This window comes from Alnus glutinosa, chromosome 9 (assembly GCF_958979055.1).
Source record: "Alnus glutinosa chromosome 9, dhAlnGlut1.1, whole genome shotgun sequence".
In the NCBI taxonomy this organism is placed as follows: Eukaryota; Viridiplantae; Streptophyta; class Magnoliopsida; order Fagales; family Betulaceae; genus Alnus; species Alnus glutinosa.
Genome location: NC_084894.1, coordinates 3,289,772 through 3,309,245, shown reverse-complemented (window position 1 = coordinate 3,309,245; position 19,474 = coordinate 3,289,772). Strand labels below are relative to the sequence as shown.

At 37.5% G+C, this 19,474-nt stretch overlaps 2 protein-coding genes across 2 annotated transcripts; both read right to left on the bottom strand.

Moving 5' to 3' along the window:
• Positions 1-529: 529 nt before the first annotated feature.
• Positions 530-5,245, bottom strand: LOC133877702 (dicarboxylate transporter 1, chloroplastic). The gene is made up of 3 exons (XM_062316082.1): positions 3,870-5,245; positions 2,138-2,359; positions 530-1,187 (listed from the first exon to the last, which is right to left on the bottom strand). The coding sequence occupies exons 1-3, from the start codon at positions 4,983-4,985 to the stop codon at positions 825-827; spliced, it is 1,701 nt and encodes a 566-aa protein (XP_062172066.1). The 5' UTR covers positions 4,986-5,245; the 3' UTR covers positions 530-824.
• Positions 5,246-8,941: 3,696 nt separating this feature from the next.
• LOC133877993 (transcription factor MYB46-like) lies at positions 8,942-11,829 on the bottom strand. The gene is made up of 2 exons (XM_062316471.1): positions 11,303-11,829; positions 8,942-9,834 (listed from the first exon to the last, which is right to left on the bottom strand). The coding sequence occupies exons 1-2, from the start codon at positions 11,578-11,580 to the stop codon at positions 9,204-9,206; spliced, it is 909 nt and encodes a 302-aa protein (XP_062172455.1). The 5' UTR covers positions 11,581-11,829; the 3' UTR covers positions 8,942-9,203.
• Positions 11,830-19,474: the final 7,645 nt, after the last annotated feature.

Genomic DNA, 19,474 nt, shown 5'->3' with positions numbered 1-19,474 from the left:
TCTTACACCCAATATGTCTTGATGTAAGATTGATGTAGGATAATAACACATCCCATCTCTGTGGGGCTGCCCCTAAGGGCAGACAGAGGATCTAATTCCCATAGCTCTTTGTACTTCGCACCCTAAGAGCCCAACATCAAAGCAAGCTGATTTTAAGCCCAAGACACAGTGGACTGATTTAACTTCCATTTCGACGTGGTCCTGTTTGATTTACAGGAGATCCTCAACCATTCAATCCTGAAATGGTACAATCAGTTGTGCCCTGCCCGCAGCCATATACATCACCAAAAGAAATATTCATGGAGGAATAAGCACACCTTCCACTGCTTTTGTTTCATATTAATGCTTAAGTTGAAGGCATCAGATTTCTAATTAGTGGCATGCAAGCTCTTCGCCATCACAAGAAGCAGGTGGACACTGCTTTTGCTTCTATCTGTAAACTATTTCATTGAAATCTCCTTAAGACAGTAGGACAGATTCGACTTTCACTTTCTCCACACCACAGGAAAAACAAAAACACAATGAAAGCTTTGCAGGAAGAGAGATTTATTCTATGATGATCCAAGTAATCACTTGTTCATAAATTGCAGGCAATTGCATGCCACATCAAAATTTTCAGATACAGATTCTAATTTCTAAATGGACCTCGTCTGTATACCATTTTCCCCCCTAAGGTCTGTCCGCCAAAGCAACCAAAAGATTATTTCTAAGATATGCAATCAAAAATGAAAATCAACATCAAAGTGGGAAAATTGCACCTGAGGGTGAACAAAAAATCAGAAATTACTAGGGTTGGGGTCGGCAAATTCTGACGACCGGCTCCTTTACCACAAGCCAATGAACTTCCACCAAATCCCTCCAACTCCGAGCCAGATGATAATATTGACAACAGAAATGAGGAATCCGTAGCCCCACCATTTGGCAAGAGGGACATAGTTGGCACCATAGAAAACTGGAGCTGACCCAATGCCATAGTGGGTAAGGCCACCCATGAGGTTTGAGAGGAAGGCGAGCACCATGGCTCCAAAGTATGGTGGAGTGCCAAGGGCACTGGCAACAGATAGGAAGGCTGTAAACATGGCACCAATGTGAGCAGCTCCGCTTGCAAAGAAGTAGTGAGAGTAGAAATAGAGAAGGACCAGAATGCCAAAAGATAGCTGCCATGAAAGACCCAATCCACCAACAAACTGTACAAAAAGATAAATGGTGTTAGGAATATTTTTATAAGGTTAGATGCAGAGTCAATTGTTACTAACGTAATGGCATCCTTATCTTTTTATCTATGCCCAAGATAAAAGGCACTGACCTTTCTATGCAAAGAACAAAATGCAATGATCTTGGAAAATATGTAGATAAATAAATTAAATCATGTAGATTATTGATCATAGTTTTAGATTAATTACCATGCAAATCTCAAGGCAGCATTTTCCAAGCAAAAGTACAAATGATGTAAGTTTTTAGGGTAACACCCATATGATATAGAATAAAAATCATTCTAGATTCCATTATGGAAAAAATAAATGATTTCGTGACATCCTTTGCTAGAGTGGATAGTCTTTATGTGTGGCTAACAGTAAGACTGCTCCTATGAATAAAAGAGCTCAAGTAATCTATTGAACCCAATAATGAAACTTTTATACTATCAATCACAGGATTAAAAATCAAATAATGCATTTAGCATTATTCTTAGGAAAAAGAGAAGGGCCAGAGTGCACAATATTTCAACCAACTTCCAGTATTGTTTCCAATCTCAGACACGTGAAGATATATTACAGAATGGCAGGCCTCAATTTAAAATAAGCGTTTTAATGATGAATCTCTTACAGAAGTTGGGATGTGGAATATAAAATCTAGACACTTGCTTGACGTATGGATTACTTTCGCAGCATCAAAACCAGCACAAGAGTTAGTCTTGTCCGGTTACACAGAATCAAACTCATAACATAAATAGCAAAATCAGAAATAGAGATGTCCAGGACACATCACAACAGATGGTAAGCAAAACTGACTCACCTGAAAGTTATAAATCAACCAAGAACAGTAAAATTTCAAGTGCTTCAATGTCAGCAACCTATCTTTGCATTATTGAGAGAAAGAACACACAAGGAGATACCAGTAAGAAAAAAGAAAGACAAACCTTGACTACAGATTGGCTGAACCAGGAGATGAGACCATATTTGTTGAGATACCCAGCCATTGCAATGAGGGCAGCAAACCACGTAAGGGTATCCCAGGCAACTGATTCGGCTAAGCACTCCTTCCATGTCACAACCCCACTCACCAGGAGGATCGATAGTCCAAGAATGGCAGCAGTGACGGCATCCACATTCAGCTTCCCGCCAAAAATCCAGAGTCCCACCTGATATAGTAGAGAACAGAGGAGAGGAGTATTACTGTAAAGAACGTATGGATACGTTAAATACACATATAGTACTGCATACGTATTGACAACAGCATGAGGTTGATGGTGCATTTGTCTAAATGCAATATAAGGGCATGAACTCAACACATATGTCAAATTGCATTAACAAGGGAAGCAGTAATACAAATTCAAGTTGATAATTAAGTTGGTAACACCCAACAGGCAAAACCATGACCCAAAAGGTTTTACCCTGTAACTTACTACGGTGATGATCAATCCACAACCACATTCAATCATCCATTGAAAGCCAGATTTAGGTTCAAATTCCCTTGCTGAAGGCAAAAGCATGAGTACCAGCATCCTCTGTAACCCACTGATCACTTTAAGTAAGAAAGCCCATACTTTGGAAGCATCACCCCACTTCAATAACCTTCAATTTCAACACTAAAACCCCAATGCCACATCACTGAAAAGGATTTACCGTAATTTACTAGAAATCTAACCCCAAGCCAATAGTGTTTGTCGGAAAACACTTCATTCCTCCAACTCCATTTATTGTAATTCACTAGGATGGTGACTTAGAACAATTACTTTAAAGCAATGTGATTGTATCCCCATTTTATAGTACTACCCTTAACAGGTAGACAATCTCATCCAAAGAAACACTGATACTAGATACCCAATAACAAGACTTGGAGATCTCTAACCGGGAAGCTTCAAGTAGATAGCTGACAAGTGTTCCCACTTCAAACCCCGAATTGGCTGTCACTCCATTAAGATTCAACACTTGCCATAAGAAAAATGATTCACTTTCCCATATTAATTTTCAGGAAAAGTAACCATAATACTCACCATCCATGAAAATAAACAGACTGACAAAGAGATGCCAAAGGAACATATATAGTGAAACCCTCAAGATCTCCAAAAATTAGCTTCTTTTGTATTATCCCACTCAAAGGACCCCAACAACAATCAGTGAAAAAGAAGATGAATTACCCCGCCCAAAATCAGACTTACTTTCAAAGCCCCAGACACTAGCACGTTGTTGACACAAAAAAGAACAGACGAGATAAAGCACAGCATCCATCCCCACCATTTTAGCCCAAATAGCATTCTCCTCAATCAGGAGAGAGATCCTTATTGAATTGATACACTTGAATGCAACAAAAAGATCAATTCCGATATGATCTCCTCCTAAGTAGATAGACTTGTTACCAAAAAGAACACCGTCCAAAATTTAAATGCACTTCCAGTTGAAACGAGGAAATCACTTGAAGAAGAACCCATTTCAACTTACTGGCAAGGACTACTGCAAATATGCATATAGGCAATGGGTATAGAGCTAATGACATGATAATTAAAAGTTGCAAACTGAAGTTAAAGAGAAGCAACAATAGAATAAAAATTTGAGGTAACAAACTAATAAAAAACAAAAAACAAAACAAATGAATAAAGCATCAGTAACCCAAAAACCAATAAATTTGAGTATAAAAGAAAGATTTAATACCGTAAGAAGCAGAGTCCCAGCCATAATAATCTCGTTCTTAGACATCGGACCCATCTGCGCCAGCTTCTCCCTTGCCAATTTCGGCGCGTCAGGGCTGCTCTTCACCGTCGGCGGGTAAATCACGTAGAGAAGAAACGGCACCACAATCAACGACACCAAGCCGGGCACGATCGCCGCCTTGGCCCAATCGGTCCACCCGATCGTCTGCTTGATCGTGTTGAATGTGAGGTTCGCGGCCAGCGGGTTCGCTGCCATTGCCGTCAGGAACATTGCCGACGAGATCACCGAGGTCTGGAAGCACGTGAGCATCAGCCACGACCCCAGCCGCTCCTCGGTCCCGTCGCCGACGTTGCTACCGCACGCGACGCACAGCGACTTCACGAGCGGGAGGAAGATCCCGCCGGCCCTCGCCGAAACAGACGGAATCGCCGGCGCCAAGAGCGCCTCGCTGAACACCAAGCTGTACCCTAACCCCAACGACGAGCTCCCAAACAAGGACACGAACTGGTACGCGATTCGGTTCCCCAACCCGGTCTTGATGAACCCGCGCGCGAAGAAGAAAGCGAGCGCGATGAGCCAGGGGATCGGGTCGCCGAAGGCCGAGAATGCAGCGGAGAAGGTGAGCGTCTTGGTCAGCACCGAAGCGCCCAGGCCCATCAGAGCCACGGCGCCGAGCGGCAAGGGCTGCGTGATGATCCCGACGATGGTGGCGAGGAAGACAGCGAGCAACTGCCAGGCGTTGCGCGATACTCCCGACGGAACCGGCACGAGCCAGAGGATAACTCCCGTCGCAATCGAAGCCAGCAGCGGCTTAATAGCGGCGCCTTGCCACGGCGGAGACGGAGGCTTCGCAGCCACGGACGCGCCACCACTAGCGGCGGATCTGACGGTAAATTTAGTGTCATTGGATTGGTTACGGTTAGGGTTAGGGCGTGTTTGGAATAGGGAAGTGGAAGCGGATTTGGATAGAGAAAGGGAATTGGGTTGCCGTGAGAAATGGAAAGGGGTGGAGATGGAGCGGAATTGAGCGGCGAAGCGAGTGGGTTTGCGGGAGCGGAGGGAAGGGAGGGAGGGAGGAGCTAAGGAGAGTGAGGAGGTGAGAGCGATCGACGCCATGTGGTGTTGGAGGCGGAGATCTGTCTGTGAGTGACTGTGAGTGTGACTCTGCGTGTGCGTGGGGTTATAGAAGTTTGTTTGTGGAGGAGGCGGGGTCTGTTAGAGACAGAACGCGGGCCGTCGGATGATGATCGGAGGGTGGGAGTCGCGTGGGGAATCTACGGGGTTTTGACTTTTTTCGGTTGGGTTTTGGAGCTTTCTTGTCTCGTGAATGACGTCGTGAGGTTGAAATCTCCGCCACAGATCCTCCGTGTCACCGGCCAGCTTGGAGGTTTCAGTTCTGCGGGAGACAGATAGTCATTTGCCACGCGTCGGATTTCTATTGAGCCTCTACTTGAGTTTTTCAGCAAGCTTTTTGGTGACGTGGACGGTATGACGGACTCAGTAAGAGGTATGTGATGTTACGTGGCGTTCTGGGAGTGGAGGGGGATCTCTACAGCTGGCGTAGGCTTATTTGGCGGTTTGGTTTGGTGACCCAGAAGTGGATTTTGGATTTTGTAAAGGGACGGGCCACAGAAAGCAAGAGGGCTGAGTCTGAGGCCAGTGTTGGTTCGGAACTTCGGATATGTGACAGAAAATGGCGAAATTGGCCCTGAGAAGTAAGAACAGTGAAGGGACGTGGGGGATTTTGGTGACGAACAGTGAAGGGACGAGGTGTGTCCCAGCAAAGTTGTCCCCCTGGTGGGCCACGCTGTCCGTTAGGCGTTAACCTTCGTCCTTTCCGAACGGGAAAATGCTCTAATTTTTTATTTTTTTTTTCTCAAAAATAATTTTTAAATGATATGTCGACACGTTTAGCAAAATTGTAAATTTTATTTATGATTAATACATTATTTGAGAAAAAAATTTTGAAAATAAAAATAAAAATAGTTAGTAAAACAATTCTCTTGTAAATGACCTAGAGGCTTCACAACTTGGACTTAATTACTAGCATGCTCAACCCACGTGGTAAAAGAAGGCCCAATTTTGATTATTGTTATTATTATTTTATAAGATTCCAACCGTTCTTCAAATTTGTGATACTAGCTGCTAGCCTAGGTGGTGCTTACCTTTAGATGGTAGAATCAAATTATCTGACAATCAGAATTGTACGAGTGCTTTTTTTCTTTTCTGTTTTTATGGATAAAATCTTTATAAACTAATCAAAGCTCTCACTTTAACCTCCCAACGAATCTTAGATAAAATTTCATCTTCAGCCTTGGGGTCCAGCCATGCAGTAGAGCATTTCTATTCAACCACAGATTATATATTGCACTAGCAAAGCAAAATTTCATAGCAGTAGCTTGCATCTGCTTACCTTTCATGCCACTATATTTTATTGAACAATCGAATCCCAAGAGACTGGGGAATCAATCATCTGACAATCGACTATAAGAGACCTCCAAATTTTTCTATTAAAATTACAATTAAAGAATAAATAATCACGAGTCTCATGGCTAACATAACAAGAGAGGCTCAAACTGTCCCCACTATAATCCCACCCGCAAAGTTTCTCCTTAGTAGACAGAGCATTAATTATGAAAAGCAAGCCATAGAATAAATGTATGCCTAGGAATAGCAGCAGAAAACCAGACAATTTCATGCCAATCTACCATCAGTTTCTTATTCCTAAGCTTCTCACAAGTTTTGGCACTAGAAAAAAATACCACTCTTGATATTTCAAACCGGTTGATCTGTCTCACCAATTTCAATTTCAGACAATCGGATTTGAATATTGACAATAGTTTCCGATCTAGCATGAGGCCAGAACCAATCCCTTATCTGAATAATAGATGAAAGCATAAGATCAATAGAGTGTCCAGCATCATACACAATTCTATAGCCAAAGGTATCAATTAAACTATATGCCGAATGCCAATTATCATGCCAAAGGGAAATGTTACTCCTATCTCCAAAGACAATGCTGGAGATGGGAACCTCTTAAAAGCTCCGCCCTTTCAGCCTATTATACGAGCGCTTTGCAGGTCCTATAAACCTGACATATACTTTATATTATTATTATCATACAACTAACGTTTCTCTATTTAGAAAGAGACTCTTCATATGAGTGGGGTGGGGTGGGGTGGGGTGGGGTTGGGTGAAGTTGATGAGGCCTTGGGCTTAGTGCATTGGCGGCCCAATTTAGAGCATAGAGAGATGCATGCATGGGGGAATATAGGATCAATCAATTCCGTGTACAGCTTCACGACAAAAGCAATTGAAATGTCCAAATCCAAGACGTTAGATTTGTCAAAAATGTCAACCACAAGAAAAATCAGACGTGATCATCGGTCAGCATTTCGCTTTCAAAAAAAACAAGCAACGTACCTTTCAATTTCCCAAGTTGAATAATTAATCCTCGCATATAATGTTAGTTATCGCTCATCAAAAATCTAAAGGCAAATCATTTACAACGCCACTTCGCTTCACTTCACTTCACTTGCTTCATCTCCCAATAATATTCTACCCAAAATCCTCGCCTTGTCTTTTTCCTTCATTTTTTCTTCTTTTTATTCAGACTTTTTCCTTAAGTTGATATCTAAAAAGTCCTACGCTTACGTGCGGACGTGCTCAAAACAATTAATTAAATTTAGGAGAAATTTTCATTTACCTCTTAATTATATATTAACCATTTTTTAATGCTTTTCTTAAACTTTTAAAAATTTTCAATTTGGGGGTTTTGATCTTTCTGCCCATTATTTCAAATTTTCAATCACCCATCTAATCTGTTATGATTTTCCATTAATTCATATGGAAGGAAACAAAAAAATAACTAAAATGACCTTTTATTAGATAAAAAGGAAAAAGAAAAGAGAAGAGGTTGTTCCTTTTTTTCTTATTCTTTTATTTTTTTTAAACTAAGGGCATCGTTGTATTTTTAGAAATTTTATAAGGGTACTTACGTAGAAACGAATTAATATTTTACATTCTAGCGGTTTAAATCAACAAAAAAAAAAAAAAAATTGAAAATTTTTAAAGCATAGGAGAACATTGAAAATTAATTATTAGTTGTTCAGAGAGTAATTAATTAAGTGAGGCTGTACGTAATAAAAGCTTTAATATATACTTTAAATATTTTTTGTCCTAACTATATATATATTGATCGAGGCCGGTCATTTTCCAAGATTGCTTTATATTCACTTAATGAGCAAGGTTTTCATTAGCATGGCCTATAATTTCTCATTGCACGCTTATTTTTCAAATAGAATAATGGAGGCTGGTGACAACATATTTGGAATCTTTAGGCATATATATATATATATATAGCAATGAAAGGCTTAGAGTTTTAGTTACTGCCTAATTCCAACCACATGGCCTAACTAACTAATAAAATAATGGGTGGGGAATTAAAGATCTTGCAATGAGAGCAAGCTGACTAAATGTTCTTTAATGGTGAATTGGGTTCCAAGTGGACGTCTCAACTAAATGATTAAACCCCATTAGAAGAAAAATGATCCCACATGCACTCTGCTTGGAGAGAGAGAAAGAGAGAGATCGAAAGAAATGAGAGGCTGAGACAAAGACAGAGAATCTTCCCATTTTCATCAATTTGTAGTACATCCTACTTATCTTCCACTCATAACAACTTTCTCAGTCCCCCCCCACATATATATTTCTCTACATCGATCATAATACTACGTACGTACGTCTTATATATATATACCAACTTTGACCCAAAAAGCACCAAAATCTACTTTTAGTATGGATTGGGATTTTGTTAATTAGTTCCATGTCCCAAACTCACAGAAATTTTTAAGAAAATGGGTTGTCTGCTTGGTGGGTTTCGTATATATATATATATTAGCTGTGCTGATCATCTGCAACCACATCTCTGTAAATGACCCCAAAGAGAGAGGAATATTATTACAGATACCCAAATGCTCAGAAAATGACCAAATTCGTAGCTAACAGCACAATTATATAAGGTACATATATATGTACAAGATCGAATTCATGGTCATGAATATATACGTACATACATCTTAAAGTGTGCCCTTTATTTCAGACCCTTCCATTATACAGTACAGCAAAAGGCCAGGAACTCATTTGTAAAGGCCAGGCAAACAAAAGCTATAGGGTAGTTTGTTACATATAAACAATGATTTTTTTTTTACTTTTCCTAAGAAGACTTTGGATATTGGGGAGTTAACTCTATGAAAGGAACGTACGGCTAGGGGTTTCACATAAAAAAAAAATATACAAATATCAAAAGAGAAAAAGGAAAATGTTGTGGGGGTCTCAGTTGATGACTGAACTTGGAAATCCAAGTAAAGGAAAGGAGGGAACATCGTTCATCAACTCCTCCAAATCCCATTCCCCCATTCTAAGCTCTTCTACTTCCCAATAATTTCCAACCCGAGCTAAGTTTTCTGTCGATCTGTTATTATTGATCATTGCCTTCTTGTATGCGTTTTCAGTACTTTTTGCTTCTTCTTCAATGCACACACTCTCTAAAGGAGGAACAAACAGGTCCCCGTCTAAGCCAAACACACCATTTCCCCCATGAAAACTATCTCCGCATACACCAATTTGGTGAGTCATGTATTGGGGTACTGCATTAAGATATCCGCTTGGCATGTTCAGGCCATGCTCGAGCACATGCGATGGATATTCGATCATGTGGTGGTTGTTCAGGGTCATATTCTGCATGGAAGATGATGAATCCATGTACATGGGCATGATGCTGCTGCCATGTTCTTGGATGGAAATGAGTCCCCCCATAACATCTTTAGGCGATGATGAGACGTCGCTTGTGTTTGGCGAGGGTGTGGATGACAAGTTCTTTATCCTTTTCTTTATTGTTGAGTTCCAGAAGTTCTTTATCTCGTTGTCCGTGCGTCCTGGCAAGCGTGATGCAATTTGAGACCACCTTCGAAATAGAAACACAACGAAGTGTCAATTTTACATGCTAAAGTGATGTGGATGCATGCGTTCTATATGGGGATGAATCTTTTCTGTATGCATAATTTGTATGCCAATTTAATAAAACAAAAGGGTGAGAGGAGTGTTTTCAAGGCAGATATGGACACCAAGGGTGCCGGTTTTCTTTTAAGTCAATTATATTGTTGTCCTTGATCACAAGGAGTATTTAAAAAGCAAAGTACGTTATATTTATTATATATATGAAGACTACTTGTCATGTAGGTAGGAAGATTTGATTAATTATATTGTCCATATATGTTTTCTAAATGCATGTTTTTCATGAAAGCTTGAATATTCCTAAAACATGTTAGATAGGTTTTGGAGTATCTTCAACTCAAAGAGCAGCTGTAGACATCGGAGGACCAATGTCATTTTCAGCTTTAATTAATTCTCCAAAAGTAATGTTTTATTATCCAAACTATCACCCCTTGAAAAAGCAGAAAAGCTGAAATATCAGCCCTTGAATCAAATACATCCGTACAGAAAAAATGAACAAATATTATACGTGTGTACATCCACACAAGTAAATATATAGACCGAACGCGGAACTAGAATTTTAGGTGTGGGGTTAGAAAAAATAAATAAAAGTATAATTTTTTTTAAAAAAAAAAAAGAGCTTGAAGAACACATCGAGGCTTGGGGGTATATATAGTTTCACCCCGATGTTATTTATATATGTGTGTATGTATGTACATGGTATGTGCAAGTGTATGCATATATAAATCTTAAGCTTTCATCAAGAGAATGTACAAATTAATTACATTGGTCATAGTCGATGGCTAATATCAACTTCTGGGTCAGGTTGGATGATGATATCTAGAACATAGAGTGGTTATGAGCTTTTTTGTCTGCTTGTTTGTACTTTCCTTTCCTTGAACTAATGATATTTTTTTGTCAGGTTTAAGAAGTTTTCATGATAAGAATGATTCGGTTAAGTGGCATTAAGCAATATGCGCTTGTATTTTTACATACCAGTAAAATAATTGCCATGTTAATTATATTTATACCATGCATATGCATATAGCACAGAAAGAAGCTAGGCTCATAATGCCATCACATGTTCAGCAGTACTATAAGCTTGTATTTTTCTCCACCTCTTGCATACAAAAGGTTAGAAAATTGATATAAATAAATTGTTTAGAAACCAGTTGGTCAATATTAAAAGTTATAAAAAATTGTGTTTTTTTTTTTTTTTTTTGTCATATAAAACTTCATTAATACAAAGAGGGGTGGAAGCCCCGACATCAATTGCTTCTATAACCATATTTTTATCCTACAATACTTATGTGAGAGTTTCAATAAAGCTGTAAATGTTTTGGCTTAAAGGCTAAGAAAAGGGCCGTTAAAAATGATGGTTTTTGAAGCAGTACTCTACCGATGAGAGAAATGGTTGAAGAGATGGATGGAGAAAGAACCTGTTGCCAAGAAGGGAGTGCAAATGGATGATGAGGGCTTCTTCTTGGGGCGAGAAGGCACCTCGCTTGAGGTCAGGCCTCAAGTAATTAATCCAACGAAGGCGACAGCTCTTCCCACACCTCTGCAAGCCGGCATTTCTAGCGACATCACTCCAACAACCTTGTCCATTGTTGAGCATGTAACTCATGAGCTTGTCGTCCTCTTCTGGCGACCACAAGCCCTTCCGAAGCTTGTTGTTGGTCCCGGCTGCTGCCGAGGGCTCAGCTGGCTTCCTCATTTTGAGAGGCTGTGGATGAGATATCCTTGGTATGGGTAGTGGCAGTACTTTAATTTATCTCCCAACTGGGTTGGTGTAGGTCAGTGAATACTTTATAGAGAAAGAGCGCTACAGAGGGAGAGAGGAGAGGAGGAGGCTTCATGAAGTGGGAAAAATGATCATGATGACATTGATGGTTGTGGGGTTTGCTTAGAATATAGGGAAGAGAGAGAGAGAGAGAGAGAGACAGAGGGATTGGTTGATGGGTCTGAGTAGAAAACGGTTTGGAGGGGGACCTGTGAGAGAGAGAGAGAGAGAGAGACAGAGTGTGTGTTTGTGTGTGTGTGTGTGTGTGAGAGAGAGAGAGAGAGAGAGAGAGAGAGGTTGTCGTCTTGTCTTTGACTCCATGACACCGTAAGCTTTGTCTTTTTCTATTACAAATCTCTTCGATCGCTCACATGGTACTCATCAAAAAAAATATATACGAAAACTTTGTTTTCTAACCAAGCCAAGGTATTTGCTTCAACTTCACATAATCTCTCTCTCTCTCTCTCTCTCATTCATGCAAGCCACACGTGTATCTTAAGGTATAAAAATAAAAAATAATGATGGCAAAATTGCACGTGGCGCATGCTCAGTCGGTCCAAATCATCCATAGTCTCGATTGCTGATTGGCCGAAAATTTATTCAAAGCTTTCAATTCATAAGGAAAAGTAGAAATTACTCCAATATATACAACATAAGACCTTTTTAAAAGATTTTGAAAACTTAATGCTATATACAGGATTAATAAACCCGTTTGGTCATGGGTCAAATCTTTTAGCATTTGGATCGTATGAATTGAAAATCTCTAAATATTTTTGATATTTTTATATAATCTAAGAAGCTGCGAGAAAAAGAGAGACGACAAAGAGAAATAGCAGAAGAAGCTAGAAATTGTGTGAGAACGGAGTTAGGACCTTCGAGTGTCAATTGCTGGCCCATATTACTTGCAATTTGAGCAGGTAATTGAGAAAGTACGTACCCTTGTAGAGTTGTAGGGCTTACTTCCTCGAGCAAGTGTTCAGGCAGCCAAAGACTAACTCAGATAGGTAGCTAGTCTCCTTATGGGACGTCCTTCTCACGTACAATTGTCTACTTGGGAAAGCGGCGAAAAATGGTTTACAAAGATGAAAAATGTAAAACATTTTACACATGTGTTGTGAATGTCAACTAAAAACATTTTCGGTGTAACAATTAATTAGAAAAAGTGTCAGTCACATTTAGCGTTATTACTACAAAATGATTAATTAAGTTACAATTACAGTTCACTAGAATTACTTATAATATATATATATAAAAACTTAACACTCATGAGTATCTTTATACATAATTTACTTACTTAACGTGGACAATTCAAACTCTTAAGGTAAGACTATCTTTTTGGAGTGTCACCATTAGAATTTCTTATATTAAGATTAATGTCACATTTATATTACTCTTTTGCAATTCAAATCCCACACAAAACCTGGAGTACTCCTAGTCCTACTACAAAAACTTTTATGCTGAGGTGATGTATAACTATAAAAACAATTATTTAATTAATTTGATCTTTTGTGCAATTGAAGTCACAGATAAATTACCTATAAAATAATCAAAAAGCAGGACACATAATTAATCTTCTAGAATGTAATTACCAAATTCATGACCGAAATAGATTTCTACATATCGGCCGCCTGCCGGCTGCCGAACAGATCGATCGATCCCTGTGGTGGGTTAAAGTGGTGACGAGACAGTCGAAAAACTTCTCAAAATTATATACTGCCAAAAGAATATAAAGCCACCTCATCAAGTGGATCGGGGCATGCATTATGTATATATATCAACATCAAAGGTCTCTAACTAGCTAAATGATGACAGAATGTTCCTCAGAGAAGTATACGTACCCTAAAATGACTCTAATGGCTGGTGGCAAGAAACAGAAATTCATTGTACGTTTTTGTTGGTCCCTTGAAAGAATATGGATGCATGTGTTGTTCCTGCGAGGAATAATGGAAATCCCATGGACAAAATCTGTCTGGTCTGGTGGTAAAAGGGCAAAGAACTCGATAATTTTGACCAATGCCCCCTTATAGTTTTTTTTTTTTTTTTTTTTTTTTTTACTTTTTAATTTTTTTTATTTATAGGGTTTGATACTCCTATTTATGCGAGTTGTTTCCTTTATATATGAAGAGTTAATTGCTACAACTCAGACAGATTTTGTCATGAAGTTATTACCTTTCAAGGAAGTACAATAAAATATGTTTCTCTCTCTCTCCATAAACTTTTCTTTTGAGATTCTGTTTTTTACTTTAGTGAGCCGACTGGGGAGGAATTCCTTTTTCTTTCTTTTCTTTTTTTTTTTTCCAAAACTTTAAACTTGAAAGCCAAATTCACTGTGTTCTCATTTTCTTTGCCCGGGGCATGCCTTCTTCCCCCACCTTCCTCCGCCTTGAATCCATCTGTCATCTACCCCCACCACCGGGTAACGTACACGCCGTCATGACGCGTGTCGCCTCTATGTTTTGCCTTCCACAGCAGATTCCTAGCTCTCCTAAAATTCCTAGCCTCTATGTGGAGTTGTTTCCTAGACCTCCACATCCAAATGTGGTGTTCCCTAGGCCTCTTCATGATCGACCACCTCAAATTCCAAACATCGTGGCGGTGCTTCGCTTCAGCAGCTCCGATCCAATCATTTCCAATGCTCTCTCTCCCACTGTGGTTTCCAATTAAGCTTGCTTGATGCTGCAGTTGGTCGGCGTTCCTAGTTATAGGATGTTCTGTCTTTGGACTGCTACACCAAACTGCTTTTGTCATGGCTATTGAGTCAAAATTCAACTGGGTCAAGCCAATCTTCTGGCCTGCCCTATTCACAATAGTCTTTAATTATGTTTTATTTTTACTGTGATGTTTATTTTAAGGGCATTTGTTAGGTTGCCCCGCCCATATTTTCTTTGTTTTTCTTTTGATATAATATATTCTCATTCTTCCTTTATATTGCTTGAAAAAAACAATTACCATTCAAGAAAATAATAGTGTGGGAGTGTCCATCTTAATTATGGGGTAATCACCCTAGATCCCATAAGTTATAATATATTGCATATATGGTCCTATATGTACTGTATGTGTTCATCCCAAATATATATACTCTCCATCATTGTTCTCTCTCACCGCAATTAATTTCTTCACCAGCTACTCTCTTGAATACCAAAAAGTTGAAAGGTAAGTCTATAAAGTTTCAAGGCAGTACAAGGAATGTGAAGGAGTAGTATTGATCGATGTCATTGCTAGATTGGAAGCATGGGGACCAAAATTGCAAACATCCCATCAAGTTTGTAGGAGCCGGGAGGAACAAAGAGGTTCAATCATCAAATTAAGTATTTCTGGAGCCAGGGTATGTGTCAATCTGGGATTTGTCTGTGATCATTAAGTTGGAGATTAACAAATCTTGACATCTAAACTTATGCAGTCATGTCAGCATTATGTTTCAAATTAATTATTTCGTTGGTAACACGTCATTATATTGATCGAGTTCAATTAATGGCTTCATGATTTATCAAAGTATAAGCAAATGGCAATCTGCCATGCAAAAGAGATATTGTCACTTCAAAAGGATTAAAGTTACACGATTGATTTAAAATTAAAAAGGTGTTGTTTCACCTAGCTAGTAGAAAATTAATATGATCGAGATTTAACGTTAATAAATACTTTTATAATTGTTATGATTATAAATGTCACATATGATTTAAATGCAATGTTAACTATGAGTATAACCTCTTGAACACCTTCTCCCGACAAGTCGGTTTTGAACGGTGAATTCTACTTGAAGTTTATGTTTGGTATCAGAGCTAATTATCACCACGTCTGAATAGAATTATTCCCAACATTAATATTTATGAATACAAGGTCTTAGATTTGGCGTGTCGATTCCATGCATGTCCAAGTTTTGTCATTTGAGTCAACAGATGGTTTCAGATTCAAGACCTCATTGAATCACACCAAAAGGGCTAGACAATGATACCAAGCGTGGAAGCTTCAATATTGTAACTTGTAAAGAGGGCGCTTCGATTCCATTCCGTTTTATCTTTTTCCATTTTCAACAGTGATGATTGGGTTTTTGGCGGATGAGAGGGAGGTGGCATTAGAATTGAGGGGATGAGAATTTTGGAGTTTAGAAGACGACTGTTAGAGCAAATTGAAAATAATATGATGTTTTCATTTTTTTTAATTTTTGTATTCTACGCTGATGTGTCATTCTTTTATTGAAAGGCACAAAAAACTTACTTTATGGTCCTTATAAAAATTATTCTCTAAAATAAAACCCCACAAATAATTCATATAGCATAAAATATACTTCCTTAAAGTTGCTTCCAAATGCCTATTTTATGCAAATTAACAAAAATATACTCAATCAACAAAACTTATAAACAACAAAAAAAAACTTAATGTCCAAAAATAGAAAGGGGTAATAATTTGATATATTTTTTAAACTTCACCCCTCAAATAATAGATCTGAGAGGAGGAGGGAGCAAATCTACTTCCTCCTCCCATCTCTTTTACTTATTTCTACTCCCCGCTCCTACCCTCCTCCTCCCATTATGTTTTTTTTCTTTTGTTTGTAGGGGTTCTCAAACCAGATCAACAATTTTTACCTTTCCATTATACATCCATCCATCTACCTTCGTGTTGTGCCGTTCATCTTCTCAGTAGCCTCTGCTTCTGTTTGCTGATTGTGTTTTTTCTTTGAAAAAGAGTTTTTTTTCTTTTTGTCTTTTTGTCTTTTTTTTCTTTTTTTCTCTCTCTCTCTCTCTCTCTCTCTCTCTCTTTCTCTCTTTAGATCTGCCCTCATGGCGATCTATAGTATGAAGATTAGTCGGGTGTAAAGAGCTATCTCTTACGGCCTAGATAATTTGGTGTAAGGGATTATCTCTCATAGCTGGTTTAAATAAATTTTTAAGATATTTGGCTACATTTATCTTAGATTTAGTTTGCTCGGAGCAAATCTACTCTTTAACTATTTTTGTAAATGGGTTAGTGGAAGATGAAAGCCATAGATAACACTTAATTGTAAGAATTTTGTTTTGTATCTATGACTATGAAACTCATAGCATGCGGTTATAATTTTGCAAAGCTTTACGCTTTGTGATGAAAGAACTTTATACTCATAATCTTTGATCAATAAAGTACTCAAATCTTTTATTAAAAAAAATAATAAAATAAACAAAAAAAAAAAAGTAAGCATAGAGGGAAAACGTGAGAGGTACTAATTAAAAAGACTTCCAATTTGATTATAATAATTAAGGATAACTTCACAAAAGAGTACTGAATAATCACGTGTTTTGACGGAAGGATATCAAACTACCATTTCTCTCGAACCGGGGTATTCCATCAACTTTGGGCGTTAAATCCTGACAGAATATCCATCTTCTTTTTATAAAATAAAAGGAGAAAAAGATACTAGGATTTAAGTGTTGGTCAGAATTTAACAAAATTTACAAAAACACATATGCCTGAATCTTTGAAAATTTTTATAAAAAAAATTTAAAAAAATAAACGTATGGGTATTTTGAAGATTTTGGCATGATTTAATGCCCAAAGCTGAGGGAATACCTTTATTTAAGAGTTTTTGATAGTTTAATATCCCGGTTTGAGAGAAATAATAATCTGATATCTTTCCGTTAAAACACGTGATAGTTCAATACCATTTTGTAAAGTTATTTCTAATAATTAAAATGCCTTTATTTTGAATGTCTTCAGTTTCAAACCTAGTAAAAAGGAATCCTGACCAATTATCATCATCAAATGCAGGGCCATAGGATCAAGAATATTCCATTAGGATATTTATATATCACTCAAGCCGCAAAAGAGCCATTGAAAAGGCAGGGATTTTATAGCATCTAGTAGCTACGTACATCATATATATATATAGGAAATGAATACGAAAAATCTGCAATATTTGTCCCTCCTTTAACTTTTATTTTGAGTTAGTGAGGATCACCTTTCACTATGAAAGGGATGTGCATATCTTTTAATTTTGCAGCTTCTCTGAAAGAAGAAACCTGAAAAGAAAGGGGCTTATTGCTTCTTTTATGGAAGTCCTCACTCCTCAATGTTCATGGGTCCCTAAGGAAGAAGAACATGTTATTTAAATTATTTAAAAGACATGTTAATATTGATATTATATGTGTCTTTCTTTTTTTCGAATAACCTCTTTTTCCATGTGTAACAATAAATAGATTGGAAAGACTAAATTTTGGTTTTACAAAAGTAGAATATTAATTGCAACTCAAAGCATTTCATTTCAATTGAGTTGAGTTTTCGGTGTTTAGGGGTCCCTAACTAAGGAACAAGAAGACAAATGATGTAGATTATGCTACGTTATTTAAATTTTTTAAAAGGCGTGTCACTATTAACATTATATACGTTTTTTTTCCGAGGAACCTCATTTTCTACACGTAACAATAAATAGATCGGAAAGACTAAATTTTGGTTTTAAAGAAGTAGAATATTAATTGCAACTCAAAACATTTCATTTCTATTGATCAGTTGAGCTTTCAGTGTTTATGGGTCCCTAATTAAGGAAGGAGAAGACAAGCGGTGTACATTATGCTACGTTATTTAATTTTTTTTTTTAAAAAAAAACGTGTTAATATTAATATTATATATGTCTTTTTTCCGAAGAATCTCTTTTTCTACGCGTAACATTAAATAGATCGAAAAAACTACATTTTGTTTTTACAAAAGTAGAATATAGCTCAAAACATTTAATTTCAACTGAGTTGAGCTTTGTAATATAGCCTAATTAGGAGGCCTAGATCTTTTGCTAATACTTATAATTAAAATTAATCACAATATTCCCCGAGCGTGAAAGTTAAGTACTCCTAAACTGAATGAATTTAAGATATAGCGTAAAGATGTAGCTAGCATTTTTCTTGTATTGTGTCATATCATATATTTTCCATCACAAGTTAATTGATTGGATTGAACCTTTTGGATAATTAAATGTGTGGAACATGCATGTCTCAGAACTGCTGAAAGAGTCAAGAGACAACGTAGATGAAATGAAAAGCATGTCCATTCCTATCTTGTAGCTCACCTAATTACAAACATATCCCCCATGATATAGTTGAATTTTGCAACTTAATTAATTAGACAGTTCATTGAAGACTAATCATTTTGGTTGCATAGATAATCATCATTTTACAATTTAAATGTATAGATTACATCAGACAGGTATGATTACATCATAAATAAACGATTAATTAATGCTACTAGCTCCGCTCTTATTCCACGTAATTAATGTGTCAGTGTCCATTAACTATTGGATAAGCTTTTGATAAAAATAAAATAAATAAGTTCAAGAGTCAATAGGAAATGTCAAATCAGCCAATTAATGAGATGGTCGGAAATTCTGGTTTCCATCTCGTGGACATTATCAACTCAACCGAAATGGAAGCCAGAATGGAAATAAACATTTCTCTTTAGGATTACTCGACACAAATGTCATATCAACCAATTAATGAGATGGTCGGGATTTCTAGTTTCCGTCTCATGTACATCCATCATCAACTCAACCGAAATGGAAGCCATAATGAAAATAAACATTTCTCTCTAGAATTACTCAAAACAATTACAAATTGTTATCTTGTCAGGTGTTTATATATCTTGGGTTAGTTGTAGAGTTCTTAAGTAGGAGTGTTTGAGTCAAGGAATAATCGTTATCTTTAGGGCTGCTGAGATATCCTTATCGTTGTCATTCAAATGCAGTTGAACATTATCTGCCACCGCTAATTTATTCTCCAAGATTGAATTATGACTCCTAACTATATTTTTCATTAAAGCTTCAAAACCTAAAACTCTCTAAGAACTACTTACAAAAATAAAAAATAAAACTCTC